Genomic DNA, 19,927 nt, shown 5'->3' on the forward strand with positions numbered 1-19,927 from the left:
GAGCGTGTTCTGAGTGACAGTCATGTTCTGTGTGCAGTTCTAGTGTTCTGATCTGTTGTTTGTTGTCTACAGTGAGAGGGAGTGTAGTTCAGTGTTCTGATCTGTTGTTTGTTGTCTCAGTGAGAGGGAGTGTAGTTCAGTGTTCTGATTCTGTTCTGAGTTTGTTGTCACAGTGAGAGGGAGTGTAGTTCAGTGTTCTGATCTGTTGTTTGTTGTCACAGTGAGAGGGAGTGTAGTTCAGTGTTCTGATCTGTTGTTTCTTGTCACAGTGAGAGGGTGTAGTTCAGTGTTCTGAGTTCAGTGAGAGGGAGTTCTGATCTGTAGTTTCTTGTCACAGTGAGAGGGAGTGTAGTTCAGTGTTCTGATCTGTTGTTTGTTGTCTCAGTGAGAGGGAGTGTAGTTCAGTGTTCTGATCTGTAGTTTGTTGTCACAGTGAGAGGGAGTGTAGTTCAGTGTTCTGATCTGTAGTTTGTTGTCACAGTGAGAGGGAGTGTAGTTCAGTGTTCTGATCTGTAGTTTCTTGTCACAGTGAGAGGGAGTGTAGTTCAGTGTTCTGATCTGTTGTTTGTTGTCTCAGTGAGAGGGAGTGTAGTTCAGTGTTCTGATCTGTAGTTTCTTGTCACAGTGAGAGGGAGTGTAGTTCAGTGTTCTGATCTGTTGTTTGTTGTCTCAGTGAGAGGGAGTGTAGTTCAGTGTTCTGATCTGTTGTTTGTTGTCACAGTGAGAGGGAGTGTAGTTCAGTGTTCTGATCTGTTGTTTCTTGTCACAGTGAGAGGGAGTGTAGTTCAGTGTTCTGATCTGTTGTTTGTTGTCACAGTGAGAGGGAGTGTAGTTGTTTGTTGTCTCAGTGAGAGGGAGTGGTGACTCCTGACCCACCCCACCCTTCCTCGCCACCCTCTCTCTCACCGTCTCTCTCCCCCTCTCTCTATCTCCCCAGCACCCTAGAGACCACCTTCGACAGCAGTGTCACCACCGAGATCAGCGGAAGAGGCATGCTCAACCTCTCCCCCCGCCCCAACCCAGCGCTGCCCTGGCGACTGTGCCCCTCCAGCCCACGTCTGCAGGCAGGCGACGCCCCCTCTGTGGGAAATGGGTACGCAGTGGTGATGCGGGGCAGCTCTATTGGCATGGTGAGCCCAGAGGATGGGCGCTACCTCCGCAGCAGGCAGACACCAGGACAGGAGAGTAACACTGTGTGTGACCTGTCAGACAAGATGGAAGAGCTGGAGGGCGTTGCCATAGAGACCACAGGGTACATGAGCGATGGGGACGTGCTAGGGAAGAACATCCACATGGACAAAGTCTCCAGTGGGTGAGTGCACACAGCATAGCCTATATTACCGTTAAGACAGGAGCTTCATCTAACCCAGAGCGCAAAAAAATTAAAAAACATCTTCACTGATTTGTTAGTCAAGGGAGACTACTTATGATATGATAGACATATAAGTGAACTCTTCATCCTTTAGCATTTGTACTTTTGTCTATTCAACTGGCAAAGGGAGCCAGGAGAAAGCAGTAGGCCCAACCCTGCTTTGAATGGACTACTACACCACAGGGATGTAGCGCAGTTAATGAATGTCTCACTTTTCAGTTTTCTTGCCAATAGATGGCAGTGTTTCAGTGTCTGGCAGTGCTCTCTGCTAATGTCTCTCATTTGTCAGTAGTAGCTTAGAGAACTCCTGAATCTGTGACAGCAACAGATGTGAGATCACTTGAGATATCAGACATCATCTTCCATTTGGAACATAGCTTGATAACATGCTGTCTTATTTGGAAAGCTGTAAAAGAAATGAGTGGAAGTTATCAGGGTTCTAAATCTACTTTTAAATGTGCTTTCACATGCATCATTAATCTGATCATCTATCTCTCTTGACACATCCAGCCAGACACCCTTATGATATAATCATAAATGCCTACTAACAAAGCAGACAATATTTATTTGCTATCCTGTTTTTTCTGTACATTGCTAACTTATGAAAAGTAGTAACTGTTTCAGGCAGTATAAATACAATGTGTACATGAACCACTAGCCCAGGCTATACTGTCAGGCTTCATTGTCTTGGCTGTGGGTACAACCTTGACATTGAAGCAAAGATACATGGGAATAAGGCAACACAGTACTATTTTCCAGTCATAAATCCTGACGCCTCGATCACACCGACAGCATCAATAGTACGCAGCATCATCTGGATATGTGTGCAACAAAAGTTTCTGCTACCATTTCTGTCAAGCCGTCTACACATACAGTTTGACGCATACGTTCGATGCATCCAACGCACCACACAGAACACACTGCAACTGCCTCTGTAACACAATGCTGCAGGGCAAACGCAGCGTTTCATTGGAAAATAATGTTCTTCTGGTGAACTAAAATGCAATGACTCTGTCAGTGTGCTTATGGAGTTTCACAGAGAGCCTACTTGTTTGTTTACCAAAGAGGGACATCCCAGATTCCCAGTATGAGGTTGTATGGACACGGATTCTCCAGTTTCTTTCTTGTGAGATTCTGATTGGACTGTGTGTCGATGGGCATGCTTGTTCAGATCAGGCTGAAGTTGAATAGAGTTCGATTTAAAAATAATCTGGCCTTTGTGCCCTAGAGAGAAAGCAGGTCATGGGAAATATTCTCCTCAGCATTGAGATGACACGAGACACTGAAAGCTCTCATCATTTACAAAAGTCTCTTCTATTCATATACAACATGCACTCGTAGAGAAAGAATTCTGGTCCAAGGCTGATTGCAGTCTTCTCCTTTACTGGGCTTCAGAGATTCTGTGGTAACACACCCGTGAACACTCAACCAGAGGTTAAGGCGAGTCTTATTCCACAGAGGTGAATCATGTGACACAGAGCCAACTGCAGGTCAGGATACGTCTGTTGATGATGTGATCACATATGCTGTGTGTTTCATCTCACTAGAATTGGAGCAAATAAGATGTTCATTTTGCCATCATATCAACTGAAATCAAATTGTATCAATCAAGTTATGAAAATATTTACTAAATAAACAAAAGTAAAAAATAAAAGAGCAACTATAAAATAACAATAATGAGGCTATATCCAGGGGGTACTGGTACCGAGTCAACGTGTGGGGTATAGGTTAGTCAAGGTGCGCTGAGAGTCAGGAAGACAGTTCAGGGAGTGAATACATTTAATGAATAAATGAAGGAAACACAAACAGCGCAACGACATGAAACAGAAACAATGACGACTCGGGAAGAAAACAAAGGGTAATCAAGGAGGTGATGGAGTCCAGGTGAGTGTCATTATGCGCCTAACGCTGGTGACAGGTGTGCGCCCTAACGAGCAGCCTGGTGACCTAGAGGCCGAAGAGGGAGCACAGGTGACACAAGGTAATTGAGGTCATATGTACATGTAGGTAGGGGTAAAATGACTATGCATAGATGATAAACAGCAAGTAGCAGCAGTGTAAAAACATAATAGTCCAGGTAGCCATTTGATTAATAGTTCAGGAGTCTTATGGCTTGGAAGTAGACGTTGTTAAGAAGCCTTTTGGACCTAGACTTGGGTCTCCTGTACTGCTTGCCGTGTGGTAGCAGAGAGAACAGTTTATGACTAGTGTGGCTGGAGTCTTTGACCATTTTTAGAGCCTTCCTCTGACACCGGTATAGAGGTCCTGGATGGCAGGAAGTTTGGCCTTCCTTTTGGATGGCAGGAAGTTTGGCCTTCCTTTTGGATGGCAGGAAGTTTGGCCTTCCTTTTGGATGGCAGGAAGTTTGGCCTTCCTTTTGGATGGCAGGAAGTTTGGCCTTCCTTTTGGATGGCAGGAAGTTTGGCCTTCCTTTTGGATGGCAGGAAGTTTGGCCTTCCTTTTGGATGGCAGGAAGTTTGGCCTTCCTTTTGGATGGCAGGAAGTTTGGCCTTCCTTTTGGATGGCAGGAAGTTTGGCCTTCCTTTTGGATGGCAGGAAGTTTGGCCTTCCTTTTGGATGGCAGGATGGCAGGAAGTTTGGCCCTCCTCGGCCCTCCTTTTCATGTAGTCCACGATCATCTCCTTTGTCTTGATCACGTTGAGGGAGAGGTTCTTGTCCTGCCACCATACTGCCAGGTCTCTGACCTCCCCCCAATAGGCTGTTCCATCATTGTCGGTGATCAGGCAGTATGTTGTGTCATCGGCAAACTTAATGATGGTGTGGAAGTCGTGGTTGGACATGCAGTCATGGGTGAACAGAGGGTACAGGAGAGGACTATGCATGCACCCCTGAGGGTGTTGAGGATTAGCGTGGCAGATGTGTTGTTGCCTACCTTTACCACCTGGGGGCTGCCCATCAGAAAGTCCAGGATCCAGTTGCAGAGGGAGGTGTTTAGTCCCAGGGTTCTTAGCTTAGTGATGAGCTTTGAGGGCACTACGGCACAGGTTGAGACAGGGACTGGATGCTGGAGAACTTGCATGTTGCTCACCACAATCATCCGTATTATCCGATTTTCCTCTAGGAAACAGAAGCAATAGAGAATGACAGTGGAAACACAGTCCTTGTCCTGCTCTGGAAAGTTTTAATACAAGTTGATTCTGAATGTCTTGGTGATATGATAGCACTTTGTTGAAGTTTAGGTCAACCACACTAATCAAAGGGTGTGCGTGAACACATAGACATAATAGTGAGTTCACCTGTCAACTCTAGTATGTTTCACTCTGTTTTTAACCCAACACCTCACGTGATCGAGAGTTCAGTAAACTTATGGGGGCTTGTGATGTTAGTGCAAATAAAGGACTTGCAGACTAACTGGCTCTGCTGTTGTTCAGTAACCAGAGTTAATGGATGGCCCACTGCAGGCACACAGCTCTGAACCCAAACGGCAGCGTAGCCTAGTGGTTAGAGCGTTGGACAAGTAACCGGAAGGTTGCGAGTTCAAACCCCCGAGCTGACAAGGTACAAATCTGTCGTTCTGCCCCTGAACAGGCAGTTAACCCACTGTTCCCAGGCCGTCATTGAAAATAAGAATATGTTCTTAACTGACTTGCCTGGTTAAATAAAGGTAAAATTAAATTAAAATTAATTGGCAGAGATTTAAACTGGACCTTCAATTGATTGATTTAATGCCCTAGGAAGAGTGAGAGTGACCAACATTAGACCACTTCTATGGCCTTGTGCTATATCAAATCAAAATCAAATCAAATTTTATTTGTCACATACACATGGTTAGCAGATGTTAAATGCGAGTGTAGCGAAATGCTTGTGCTTCTAGTTCCGACAATGCAGTGATAACCAACAAGTAATCTAACTAACAATTCCAAAACTACTGTCTTATACACAGTGTAAGGGGATAAGGAATATGTACATAAGGATATATGATTGAGTGATGGTACAGAGCAGCATACAGTAGATGGTATCGAGATGAGTATATACATATGCTGAGTGTGTAGACAAAGTCAACAAAGTGGCATAGTTAAAGTGGCTAGATGATACATTTTACCATAAGGATGCAGTCGATGATGTAGAGTACAGTATATGCAAGTTATGAAAATAATGTAGGGTAAATAACATTATATAAGGTAGCATTGTTTAAAGTGGCTAGTGATATATTTACAATAATTCCCATCAATTCCCATTATTAAAATGGCTGGAGTTGGGTCAGTGTCAATGACAGTGTGTTGGCAGCAGCCACTCACTGTTAGTGGTGGCTGTTTAACAGTCTGATGGCCTTGAGATAGAAGCTGTTTTTCAGTCTCTCGGTCCCAGCTTTGATGCACCTGTACTGACCTCGCCTTCTGGATGATAGCGGGGTGAACAGGCAGTGGTTCGGGTGGTTGATGTCCTTGATGATCTTTATGGCCTTCCTGTAACAACGGGTGGTGTAGGTGTCCTGGAGGGCAGGTAGTTTGCCCCTGGTGATGCGTGTGCAGTCCTCACTACCCTCTGGAGAGCCTTGGTTGAGGGCGGAGCAGGCCGTACCAGGCGGTGATACAGCCCGCCAGGATGTCTCGATTGTGCATCTGTAGGTAGTTTGTGAGTGCTTTTGGTGACAATAAACAGAATTTCTTCAGCCTCCTGAGGTTGAATAGGCGGTGCTGCGCCTTCTTCATTAATAGTGTCAGTGTGAGTGGACCAATTCAGTTTGTCTGTGATGTGTATGCCGAGGAACTTAAAACTAGCTACCCTCTCCACTACTGTTCCATCGATGTGGATCTGTTCCCTCTGCTGTTTCCTGAAGTCCACAATCATCTCCTTAGTTTTGTTGACGTTGAGTGTGAGGTTATTTTCCTGACACCACACTCCGAGGGCCCTCACCTCCTCCCTGTAGGCCGTCTCGTCGTTGTTGGTAATCAAGCCTACCACTGTTGTGTCGTCCGCAAACTTGATGATTGAGTTGGAGCGTGCGTCCTCGCAGTCGTGGGTGAACAGGGAGTACAGGAGAGGGCTCAGAAGCACCCTTGTGGGGCCCCTGTTGAGATCAGCGGGAGGAGATGTTGTTGCCTACCCTTTGGATGGCCCGTCAGGAAGTCCAGTACCCAGTTGCACTTTTGGATGTCGGACCCAGGGTCTCCTTTTGGATTGGAGGGTACTATGGTGTTGAATGCCGAGCTGTTGTCGATGAACAGCATTCTCACATAGGTATTCCTCTTGTCCAGGTGGGTTAGGGCAGTGTGCAGTGTGGTTGAGATTGCATCGTCTGTGGACCTATTTGGGCGGTAAGCAAATTGGAGTGGGTCTAGGGTGTCCTTTAGGATGGAGGTGAGATGGTCCTTGACTAGTCTCTCAAAGCACTTCATGATGACGGAAGTTTGTGCTTCCTTTTGGATGGTAGTCGTTTAGCTCAGTTACCTTAGCTTTCTTGGGAACAGGAACAATGGTGGCCCTCTTGAAGCATGTGGGAACAGCAGACTGGTATAGGGATTGATTGAATATGTCCGTAAACACACCGGCCAGCTGGTCTTCGCATTCTGATGGCGCGGCTGGGGATGCCTTCTGGGCCTGCAGCCTTGCAGGAACACGTTTAAATGTCTTACTCACCTCGGCTGCAGTGAAGGAGGACCGCATGTTTCCGTTGCAGGCCGTGTCAGTGGCACTGTATTGTCCTCAAAGTAGGCAAAAAGTTATTTAGTCTGCCTGGGAGCAAGACATCCTGGTCCGTGACTGGGCTGGATTTCATCTTGTAGTCCGTGATTGACTGTAGACCCTGCCACATGCCTCTTGTGTCTGAGCCGTTGAATTGAGATTCCACTTTGTCTCTGTACTGACGCTTAGCTTGTTTAATAGCCTTGCGGAGGGAATAGCTGCACTGTTTGTATTCAGTCATGTTGCCAGACACCTTGCCCTGATTAAAAGCAGTGGTTCGCGTTTCAGTTTCACATGCAATGCATGCCATCAATCCACGGTTTCTGGTTAGGGAATGTTTTTATCTTGCTATGCAACGACATCTTCGAGGGTTCTAATGAACTGGCACACCGAATCAGCGTATTCGTCAATATTCCCATCTGGGGCTGCCCATCATGTCCCAGTCCACGTGATGGAAGCAGTCTTTGCAGAGTGTAGAGTCAGCTTGGTCTGACCAGCGTTGGACAGACCTCAGCGTGAGCCTCTTGTTTTAATTTCTGCCTGTAGGCAGGGATCAGCAAAATGGAGTCGTGGTCAGCTTTTCCGATGGGGGCTGGGCAGGGCCTTATATGCGTGCAAGTTAGAGTAACAATGATCCAAGGTTTTACCACCCCTGGTTGCCTCGATATGCTGATAAAATTTAAGTCTTGTTTTCAGATTGGCTTTGTTAAAATCCCCAGCTACAATGAATGCAGCCTCTGGATAAATGTTTTCCAGTTTGCAAAGAGTTAAATAAAGTTTGTTCAGAGCCATCGATGTGTCTGCTTGGGGGGGATATATAGGCTGTGATTATAATTTAGAGAACCTCTTGGAAGATAATGCGGTCTACATTTGATTGTGAGTTCTAAATCAGGTGAACAGAAGGATTTTGAGTTCCTGTATGTTTCCTTCATCACACCATGTCCCGTTAGTCATGAGGCATCGCCCCCGCCAACTTCTTACCAGAGAGATGTTTGTTTCTGTGCAAATATGGAGAAACCCGTTGGCTGCACCGCCTGGCTCTTCCCAGTGCCATGTTCAGTAAAGAACGTTAATGGATGTCCCACTGCAATGCTACCCTTGCTCTGAACCCAAACCTTGTTGTCGAGACTGGACATTGGCAAGAAGAAACTGGGAAGGGTGCGCGATGTCCCGTGTCCTGAGTCTGACCAGAAGACCGCCCGTTTCCCTCTTTTTCTGTCGTTTCCTGCCCCTGAACAGGCCATTCCCCTGTTTGTAAGGCAGAACCAGGATCCGTCATTGAAAAACATATTATGTTCTTAATGGTGAGTTGCCTGGTCTTATATTCAGTAGTTCTTCTCGACTTAAATTAAACCTAAGATGACCTGGGGTACTAATGTAAGAAATAAACTGGAACAACAAAAAATTGCATTTTGCCCTAGGAAGCGAGTGAGGCGTGACCAACATCTCCACTTCGGGCCTTGTGCTAGGTGTCAGGTGGGTTGTGGTTGCTACTGGTGTATAGTACCATAGACCTGTTTGGAAATGTATTGTTGTGTACTTGGTTTGGTTACATTAGATTTTTGTTTAATGTCTTGCTTAATAACTCTGAGCCAGTCAATGAGTCATCTCTTGTGGTGTATCTCATTGCGAAAGGCAATTAATCATAACTCATCTTTTGTTTCACAATTGGGTGCTGTAGTTGGTTCACAGGAAAGCAATAGGCTAGACTCACTCCTCTGACAAATGTTAGGGCTTTTTACCTGTCTGGCTGGTTAGTCAGCAACTGGTCTGTCCAACTCAGCTTCAATAGCTGCCTATAGATCCAATCAGTCGGCCTCGAAACACTCAAAAGAGTTATCCTTACGAGGAAGTGTGGCTGCTATTTAGGGCTTGTGCTTATCAGAGGAAATTCCGGCTGTTTGTTAATGTTTTAGTGCTGCCAGGCTTTGCATGTAATTGGTACTTCCTGATCTCTGAGATGAAAGGTGCTTTGATTAAGGTTGGTGAGTGTCTTTCACTCATCACTCACGATCAAGTAGTACTGGGTCGTTCCACGAAATTAGTGCCTTTTGTATTCCTTTGATATTTTAAGGAGAAATTGTGCACAAATATTGAAATGTAAAAGCCTATTATATTAAATGATGTACCCTTTTAATATAGACCATTTCCTTTTGGAAGGTGAACCGTCGGCCCAGTCAGAGGTCCTGAGCAGGTTTTCATCAAGGATCTCTCTGTACTTTGCTCCGTTCATCTTTCCCTCAATCCTGACTAGTCTCCCAGTCCCTGCCTCTGAAAACATCCCTACAGCATGCTGCCACCACCATGCATCACCAAAGGGATGACGCAAGGTTTCCTCCAGATGTGACGCTTGGCATTCAGGCCGAAGTGTTCAATCTTGATTTCACCAGACCAGAGAATCTTGTTTCTCAGGGTCTGAGAGTCCTTTAGGTGACTTTTGGCAAACTCCAAGCGAGCTGTCATGTGCCTTTTACTGAGGAGTGGCTTCCGTCTGGCCACTCTACCATAAAGGCCTGATTGGTGGAGTGCAGAGATGGTTGTCCTTCTGGAAGGTTCTCCCATCTCCACAGAGGAACTCTGGAACTCTTTCAGAGTGACCATAGGGTTGCTCAGTTTGGCTGGGCAGCCAGCTCTAGGAAGAGTCAGGGAAGTTTCAAACTTCTTCCATTTAAGAATGATTGAGGCCACTGTGTTCTTTGGGACCTTCAATGCTGCAGAAATGTTTTGGTACCCTTCCTCAGATCTTTGCCTTAACACAGTCCTGTCTCGGAGCTCTACAGACAATTCCTTCTACCTGGGTTGGTTTATGTTCTGACATGCACTGTCAACTGTGGGACCTTATATAAACAGGTGTGTGCCTTTCCAAATAATGTTCAATCAATTTAATTTACCAAAGGTGGACTCTAATCAAGTTGTAGAAACATCTCAAGGATGATCAATGGAAACAGGATGCACCTGAGCTCAATTTCGAGTCTCATATCAAAGAGTCTGAATACATATGTAAATAAGGTATTTATTTTATTTTTAATACATTTGCAAACATTTCTAAAAAATAGATTTCACTTTGTCGTTATGGGTTATTGTGTGTAGATTGATGAGGAAAATGTTATCAATTTTAGAATAAGGCTGTAAGGTAACAAAATGTGAATAAAGTCAAGGGGTCTGAATACTTTCCAAATGCACTGTATGGTACTTTTGTGTGCCACTGTTTGTCAAGGATGCCTGCCAGGATACAGGCCGAGGCCGTCATTTTGCCGGCTATAGATCAAATCCAATTTTATTTGTCACATGCGCCAAATACAACAGGTGTAGACATTACAGTGAAATGCTTACTGACAAGCCCTTAACCAACAAGCAGTTTTAAGAAAAATAAGTAATAACTAAAAAATAAAAGTAACAAAACATTATGTACAAAATAAGTTACAAATAACACGTTAAAAACACACACAATAGCACAATTGGTGTCACATCTACTCCCTCTCCTCCCCTTCGGCGTTCAATTTCGCCGGTATACTTACCACCAATCCTGGGGACCATCATTACGCACACCTGGGATCAATCATTACGTGCACCTGCACATCATCATTCACCTGGACTCCATTACCTCACTTATTACCTTCTCTATATCTGGCACTCCCTTAGGTTCATTCCCCAGTCATTATTGATCCTGTGTTTTTACGACACTACTGTTATGTTGTTTTGTTCCATGTTTGTTGTTTTATTAAACATTTCACCTGCACCTGCTTCTCGACTCACAGCATCTTCGTTATAATTGGTTAGGGGACCGTAAAACGGCAGCCATCTCCTCCAGCGCCATTATGTTTTTCTTGGTGCTTTTAGTGCCTTCAGTTTAGGGTCACCTTTTGACGAAGTTAGTGTGCCAAACAAAAAGTAACGTATTAAACCAGGACAGGTTAATCAGTGGTCACATTAACCTTTTGCTTTCCTTAAGCCTGAAATTAATATTTTCAACAATGATGTGTGAGCTGTCATCTATACACACCAAAGCCATTAATATACATGGTTATAAATGACTCTGGTACACACCACTACAACAATGGTAACATCATCCTTTACACTTTTGGTTTAGAAAACCCAGGTTAGCTCTCCTAACAGTTAAAGATGGAAAATGCTTTACTGTAACAATACCATAAATATCTTAGGAAAGTAGTATTACAGCCTTGGGAAGCAGTTTTACATGTTTTATGAGTGGCATATTAAACAGTGAGACACTTACCTTTGATTTCCTGTCACACTTTAAGACGAGCTGACACTCCCTGTGTTACCTGGATTAGCATGAAACCGTGCTGGGGGTTATGTAAAGTCACAGGGAGGATGGTAAAGCTATGCTTTCAATGGGGCTGCCTCAATGCATTTATCTCACCCTAAACTGGGAAGCCTGTGGCGTTGCTCTGGGCTAAAGGTATGACAATAGCCCCCTAAATGGTTAACTGAAAATGGGTAAGTATGGCGAGTCACTTGGTGTTGACTGAGAGCAAATGAGAATGTTTATTTAGCTGCGGAGGCATGAGTGTCTCGTACGCCCTCCGCATACACTGCTGAGATGATTTTGGCACGTTTTTGTTTTATATGTTGTAATATCTTCAGTCTACAAGCCAGCTTCAGTCATGTCAAACCCCAACCTCTCCACCTGCAGGGATGGTGTGACCATTCTGAATGCCTGTGCCATAATCTTTTATTAGGTTGACAGGATATATTTTCTTTGTTTTTTCTTTTTGAACTGTCCTATTTGCTCTGACATCACACGCATACTATGTGGAATAACAACATTAGTGTGAGCAGATGTTTAGGTTGAAACACTAACAAACCCTGACCACGTGCTGTTTATGATATGAACCAAATAAATGTCTGTGACTCTCACAATGCATTTTCATGATGACATACCTCATGGTTCTTCTATATAGGGGTCAGGAAGTCAGACACATTATAAAAGTAGTTAACAGGATTGTAATGTGTTTGTCACGCCCTGGCCATAGAGAGGGTTTTATTCTCTATTTTGGTTAGGCCAGGGTGTGACTAGGGTGGACATTCTAGTTTCTTTATTTCTATGTTTTCTATTTCTTCTGTGTTTGGCCGGGTGTGGTTCTCAATCAGAGGCAGCGGTCTATCGTTTTCTCTGATTGAGAATCATACTTAGGCAGCTTTTTCCCACCTGTGTTTTGTGGGTAGTTATTTTCTGTTTAGTGTTTCTGCACCTTACAGAACTGTTTCGTTTCTCACTTTGTTTGAGTGTTTTTGGTGAATAAATTATCATGAACACGTACCACGCTGCGTTTTGGTCCACTCCTTCTTCATGCAACGACGAGCGTTACAGAACTACCCACCACCAAAGGACCAAGCAGCGTGGTAAGGAGGAGCAGCGTGGCCAGGGGTATGAGACAACCTGGGAGGAGGTAGAGAGGTGGTCGGTCGACCCTGGGAGAGTGCCAGAGCCCACCTGGGATTCTATGGAGCAGTGCGAAGAGGGATACCGGAGGATGGAGTCGGCGAGACGAACACGGCTGGCAAGGAAGCATGAGAGGCATCCCCCCCCAAAAAAAATATTTGGAGGGGCACACGGTGAGTGTGGCAGAGTCGGGTTGGAGACCTGAGCCAACTCCCCGTGCTTACCGTGGCGGGCGTCGTACTGGTCAGGCACCGTGTTATGCGGTGGAGCGCACGGTGTCTCCAGTACACGTTCTTAGCCCGGTGCGCTACATCCCAGCTCCCCGCATCTGCCGGGATAGGGTGAGCATCCAGCCAGGACGGATGGTGCCAGCCCTGCTCTCCAGACCTCAGTGCACTGTCTCCAGTGCGTCTGCACAGCCCTCCAGCAACGAAGGTGCTGGAACCTCCAGCAACGAGGGTGCCCAGTCTGGAGCCTCCAGCAACAAGGGTGCTCAGTCCGGAGCCTCCAGCAACGAGGGTGCCCAGTCCGGAGCCTCCAGCAACGAGGGTGCCCAGTCCGGAGCCTCCAGCAACGAGGGTGCCCAGTCCGGAGCCTCCAGCAACGAGGGTGCCCAGTCCGGAGCCTCCAGCAACGAGGGTGCTCAGTCCAGAGCCTCCAGCAACGAGGGTGCCCAGTCCGGAGCCTCCAGCAACGAGGGTGCCCAGTCCGGAGCCTCCAGCAACGAGGGTGCCCAGTCCGGAGCCTCCAGCAACGAGGGTGCCCAGTCCGGAGCCTCCAGCAACGAGGGTGCCCAGTCCGGAGCCTCCAGCAACGAGGGTCCTCAGTCCGGAGCCTCCAGCAACGAGGGTGCCCAGTCCCGGGCCTCGCAACGAGGGTGCCCAGTCCGGGGTCAGCGGGGGGGAGCCAGAGGCGGAAGGGGGTCTACGTCCCGCACCAGAGACGCCGCCGTACCCCCCTTTAGAGTCAGGTTTTGGGCCGGAGCCCACCCGGTGGGGAGGGGGTCCTGTCACGCCCTGGCCATAGAGGATTTTATTCTCTATTTTGGTTAGGCCAGGGTGTGACGAGGGTGGGTAATTCTGGTTTCTTTATTTCTGTTTTCTATTTCTTTTGTGTTTGGCCGGGTGTGGTTCTCAGAGGCAGCTGTCTATCGTTGTCTCTGATTGAGAATCATACTTAGGCAGCTTTTTCCCACCTGCGTTTTGTGGGTAGTTATTTTCTGTTTAGTGTCTGCACCTTACAGAACTGTTTCGTTTCTGACTTTGTTAATTATCATGAACACGTACCACACTGCGTTTTGTTCCCCTCCTTCTTCATGCAACGACGAGCGTTACAGTGTTTTGAGGTTGTCAGTGAAGTGGATTAGTACAGCCTGCCATGGTGACGCACAGCAGAGACAGGGACAGGGTCAGAGACAGGGTCAGAGACAGGGTCTGAGAGTGGGTCTGAGACAGGGACTTAGACAGGGACAGGGACAGAGACAGAGACTTAGACAGGGACAGAGATGGGGACAGATAGATACAGGGACAGGACTGAGACAGAGACAGAGACAGGGACAGGGTCTGGGAGTGGGTCTGAGACAGGGACTTAGGGACAGGAAAGAGACAGAGACTTAGACAGGGACAGAGAAAGAGACAGGGACAGAGATGGGGACAGAGACTGAGACAGGGTCTGAGACAGAGACATAGACAGGGACAGAGATGGGGACAGAGACTGAGACAGGGACAGAGATGGGGACAGAGACAGGGACAGAGAAAGAGACAGGGACAGAGAAAGAGACTGGGACAGAGAAAGAGACTGGGACAGAGAAAGAGACAGGGACAGAGAAAGAGACAGGGACAGAGAAAGAGACAGGGACAGAGATGGGGACAGGAACAGAGACAGAGAAAGAGACAGGGACAGAGACAAGGACAGAGAAAGTGACTGTGACAGGGACAGAGGCTGAGACAGGGACAGAGAAGAGAGAAGAGGGCAGACACAGAGATTGAGACATGTACTGAGACTGTGACTGACAGGCCTGTTGTGTTGTGTCTGCAGCTACATGACGGACGGTGGGGTGGGCATGTACACACGCCGCCTCAACCGCCTGCCGGATGGCATGGCTGTGGTCCGAGAGACACTCCATCATAACAGTTCCAAGGGCCAAGGGGTGGTGGTGGTGACAGGTATGTCACCACCACCACCCCTTCCCCTGTCCCCTAACCTCTTGCCTAGTTAAATAAAGGTTAAATGAAACAATTAAAAATAAATAAAACCTCACTCCACCTGCAGTGTCTGGGTCAGGTGAGGCTTCTGTACAGACATCCAATAGGATTAGTCTGGAAGCAACAAAGCTGCCATTGTTGGGTGGCTGAGTCTGATTGAAAACAGAGTGATTGTTTTCCTCAGTGCCACAGGCTATGGACACACACACACACATGATAACATAGACACTCTACACACATGTACACATGGATTTTGTATTTTGCAGATATGTGGTAGTGGCCTGAGGGAACACACTTAATGTGTTGTGAAATCTTTTATCAAATTTTATTTGTCACGTGCCATATACAACAGGTGTAGTAGACCTTACCGTGAAATGCTTACTTACAAGCCCTTAACAATGCAGTTCAAGAAATAGAGTTAAGAAAATATTTACTAAATAAACTGAAGTAAAAAATCTAATTGAAAGCAACAGAATAAAATAGCAATACCGAGGCTACAAACAGGGGGTACCGGTGCCAGGTCGATGTGCGGAGGTACAGGTTAGTCGAGGTAATTTGTAAACGTAGGTAGGGGTGAAATGACTCTCCATAGACAATAAACAGCGAGTTGCAGCAAGGGTGGTCAATGTAAACAGTCCGCGTAGCCATTTGATTAATTGTTTGAATACGACTGGTGGAGTTATGTCATACATGCAGCTAACAAAAACATATGGAAATGTCTGCTCTACCCGAAATAACAACCAACTAATTGCAGCATTACTGCAAAAATGGAAGAGGAAAGTGGAAGGGGAAAAGTACGAACTTGTCTGTCGGCCCTGTATTAAAGACCATCATTGGAACCAGTTAAAGCGAGGCGTCCCTCTCAGGGACATTAACAAGTCCAATACCTCAAATGAAAGATAAACACCTTGTTCATCTACCCAGCATGTCAGATTTCTTTTATGTTTTACGGCGAAAACACAGCACATATTTATATTAGACCACCACCGAAACAAAGACAAGAGGCAGCCATTTTGTCCCAGAAAATATTAAAAATTAGAAAAGCAGGATAAAAAAATAAATCATTCACTAACCTTTTGAAAATCTTCATCAGATGACAGTCATATGACATGTTACACAGTACATTTATGTTTTGTTCAATAATATGCATTTTATATCCATAAATCACGGTTTACATTGACGCCATGTTCATAAAATTATCAAAAATGTCCAGAGAAATTTTGGAAAGCTACGCCAGATAACAGAAATACTCATCATAAACTTTGACTAAAGATACATGTTTTACATATAGTTAGAAAGATACACTGGTTCTGAATGCAACCGCTGTGTCAGATTTGTTTTTAACATTACAGAATTAGTTGACTATGCAATAACCTGAGACGGCGCTCAGACGTAAGCAATATTTCTCCGCTGTTTGAGTCAACAGAAATACAAAATTACAACATAAATATTCCCTTACCTTTGATGGTCTTCGATCAGAATGTAGTGGAAGGAGTCATACTTACCCAATACATCGTTTTGTTTCAGTTCGTGTGTCCTTATAGTAGCATCTGCTACCACTTTCAGCTGAAATGCATCCAAAATGACTTCTGGTCCCGAACAGTTGCGCATCAAAACTTCAAAACTACATATTATATGTCGACTAAACTGGTCAAACTAAGTGCAGAATCAAGCTTTAGGATGTTATAAACATACAAAACAATTCTCAATTCAACCGGACAATCATACTTCTTCTCAGGCAAGCTGGAACAGAGGAAGGTCTGTGTCCAATTCGCGCCCTAATGCACATGTATTTTCTCGCGACACCCACTCTTTTGGCTCCCAAATGGTCAAAGCTCGCGGGATTTGCACAATTAAACGCTCTACTGAATGAGGACATCTAGTGGAAGACATAGAAAGTGTCTCCAGATCCATAGCTGGTTGGGAAGGGTGGGGGCGATGACGTCAAAGTTGCCCCAAGTTTCAGGCTTCCAAAAATAGTTTGGGAGATTGCCTGCCCTGTGAGTTCTACTATACTTACAGACATAATTCAAACGGCTTTAGAAGCTTTAGAGTGTTTTCTATCCAATAATAATTATTATATGCATATATTAGCAATTTTGGACAGATTTGTTTTCAGTTTACTATGGGCACGCAATTCATCCAAAGGGGGCAGTAATTATGCCTAGCCTTGACACGATAATTATAACTCTAAATAAAGTATACCAGTTTAATTTAAGGACCAAATAAAATGACGGCCTTGCAATATAGATTGCGAAATAGTTGGGAAGAGATTTTTGACTTACCGATTCCATGGCATATGGAACTGATATGCAAAACGACGCCGTATTCAAAACCTTTAATTTGTTCATTTAAATGATTATACAAAATTCTTGCAACCGATAGAATATTACTTATATGGGGGATACAACCTTCCCAGCTCTGCAGATTTTGTTGCGAAGAGACAGGATCATTAGATAATTTGTTTTGGTACTGTCCATATGTAGCTTGTTTTTGGTCACAGGTCCAGGAATGGCTGAAGAATTGCAATATTTGCCTGGAGCTAACCCGGCAGATACCACTACTGGGAGATCTGAAAAGTCATAGTCAATCGATCAATAATAAAGTGGGGCAAAAAAGTATTTAGTCAGCCACCAATTGTGCAAGTTCTCCCACTTAAAAAGATGAGAGGCCTGTAATTTTCATCATAGGTACACTTCAACTATGACAGACAGAATGAGAAAAAAACAATCCAGAAAATCACATTGTAGGATTTTTTATGAATTTATTTGCAAATTATGGTGGAAAATAAGTATTTGGTCACCTACAAACAAGCAAGATTTCTGGCTCTCACAGACCTGTAACTTCTTATTTAAGAGGCTCCTCTGTCCTCCACTCGTTACCTGTATTAATGGCACCTGTTTGAACTTGTTATCAGTATAAAAGACACCTGTCCACAACCTCAAACAGTCACACTCCAAACTCCACTATGGCCAAAACCAAAGAGCTGTCAAAGGACACCAGAAACAAAATTGTAGACCTGCACCAGGCTGGGAAGACTGAATCTGCAATAGGTAAGCAGCTTGGTTTGAAGAAATCAACTGTGTGAGCAATTATTAGGAAATGGAAGACATACATACATTCAAGGACCTAGTGAATGACCTGTAGAGAGCTGGAACCAAAGTAACAAAGCCTACCATCAGTAACCAATACGCCGCCAGGGACTCAAATCCTGCAGTGCCAGACGTGTCCCCCTGCTTAAGCCAGTACATGTCCAGGCCCATCTGAAGTTTGCTAGAGAGCATTTTGATGATCCAGAAGAAGATTGGGAGAATGTCATATGGTCAGCTGAAAACAAAATATAACTTTTTGGTAAAAACTCAACTCGTCGTGTTTGGAGGACAAAGAATGCTGAGTTGCATCCAAAGAACACCATACCTACTGTGAAGCATGGGGGTGGAAACATCATGCTTTGGGTCTGTTTTTCTGCAAAGGGACCAGGACAACTGATCCGTGTAAAGGATATAATGAATGGGGCCATGTATCGTGAGATTTTGAGTGAAAACCTCCTTCCCTCAGCAAGGGCATTGAAGATGAAACGTGGCTGGGTCTTTCAGCATGACAATGATCCCAAACACACCGACCGGGCAACGAAGGAGTGGCTTCGTAAGAAGCATTTCAAGGTCCTGGAGTGGCCTAGCCAGTCTCCAGATCTCAACCCCATAGAAAGTCTTTGGAGGGAGTTGAAAGTCCGTGTTGCCCATCAACAGCCCCAAAACATCACTGCTCTAGAGGAGATCTGCATGGAGGAATGGGCCAAAATACCAGCAACAGTGTGTGAAAACCTTGTGAAGACTTAAAGAATACGTTTGACCTCTGTCATTGCCAACAAAGGGTATATAACAAAGTATTGAGATAAACTTTTGTTATTGACCAAATACTTTTTTTACACCATAATTTGCAAATAAATTCATTAAAAATCCTACAATGTGATTTTCTGGATTTTTCTTCTTCTCATTTTGTCTTTCATGGTTGAAGTGTACCTATGATGAAAATTACAGGCCTCTCATCTTTTGAAGTGGGAGAACTTGCACAATTGGTGGCTGACTAAATACTTTGTGTATATATAAATATATATTTGCGGGAAATAAAATATACATATATATTTGCGAAAAAATATATGGGGGATTGGAGGTAATGCAGGCAATTACACTCATCTGATACAATCTATCTGCAATATTAAAGCTGATCTGCCCGCTATAAAAAAAATATATATATACATTTAAATTATTCAGCAGTCTTATGGCTTGGAGGTAGAAGCTGTTTAGAAGCCTTTTGGACCTAGAGTTGGCGCTCCGGTACCGCTTGCCGTGCAGTAACAGAGAGAACAGTCTATTACTTGGCTGACTAGAGTCTTTGACAATTTTTTGGGCCTTCCTCTGACACCGCCTAGTATATAGGTCCAGGATAGCAGGAAGCTAAGCCCCAGTGATGTACTGGGGCGTATGCACTACCCTCTGTTGCGCCTTATGTTTGGATGCTGAGCAGTTTCCATACCAGGTGGTGATGCAACTGGTCAGGATGCTCTCGATGGTGCAGTTGTAGAACATTTTGAGGATCTGTGGACCCATGCCAACTCTTTACAGTCTCCTGAGGGGGGAAAGTGTTGTAGTGCCCTCTTCACCACTGTCTTGGTGTGTTTGTACCATGATAGTTTGTTAGTGATGTGGACATCAAGGAACTTGAAACACTCAACTCACTCCACTACAGCCCTGTCGATGTGAATGGTGGCATGATCGGCCCTCCTTTTCCTGTAGTCCGCGATCATCTCCTTTTTCTTGCTCACGTTGAGGGAGAGGTTGTTGTCCTGGCACCACACTGTCAGGTCTCTGACTGTCTCATCAGGTCTCATCAGGTTTCTGGCTGTCTCATCCTTGTCGGTAATCAGGCTGTTGTGTCGTCAGCAAACTTAATGATGGTGTTGGAGTCGTTCTTGGTCACGTAGTCGTGGGTGAACAGGGAATACAGGAAGGGACCAAGCACGCACCCCTGAGGGGCCCCCCATGTTGAGGATCAACGGGATGTGGGATGTTGCCTACCCTTACCACCTGGGGGAGGCCTGTCAGGAAGTCCAGAATCCAGTTGCAGAGGGAGGTGTTTAGTCCCAGGGTCCTTAGCTTAGTGATGAGCTTTGTGTGCACTATGGAGTTGAATACTGAGCTGTCGTCGATGAACAGCATTCTCACATAGGTGCTCCTTTTGTACAGGTAGGAAAGGGCAGTGTGGAGTGCTATTGAGATTGTGTCATCTGTTGATGCG

At 45.2% G+C, this 19,927-nt stretch overlaps 1 protein-coding gene across 4 annotated transcripts in view; it reads left to right on the forward strand.

Annotated features, from left to right (window-relative positions):
- The window catches only part of LOC118395903 (neuron navigator 2-like), a 91,879-nt gene that overhangs the window by 13,171 nt on the left and 58,781 nt on the right, over positions 1-19,927 (forward strand). For all 4 annotated transcript variants that reach the window (XM_052466225.1, XM_035789979.2, XM_035789982.2 and 1 more), the window contains exon 5: positions 938-1,312. In XM_052466225.1, coding sequence (XP_052322185.1) covers positions 938-1,312 — 375 coding nt within the window. The remainder of the gene's footprint in view (positions 1-937; positions 1,313-19,927) is intronic.

The sequence above is a fragment of the Oncorhynchus keta genome, chromosome 17 (assembly GCF_023373465.1).
Source record: "Oncorhynchus keta strain PuntledgeMale-10-30-2019 chromosome 17, Oket_V2, whole genome shotgun sequence".
Taxonomy (NCBI): domain Eukaryota; kingdom Metazoa; phylum Chordata; class Actinopteri; order Salmoniformes; family Salmonidae; genus Oncorhynchus; species Oncorhynchus keta.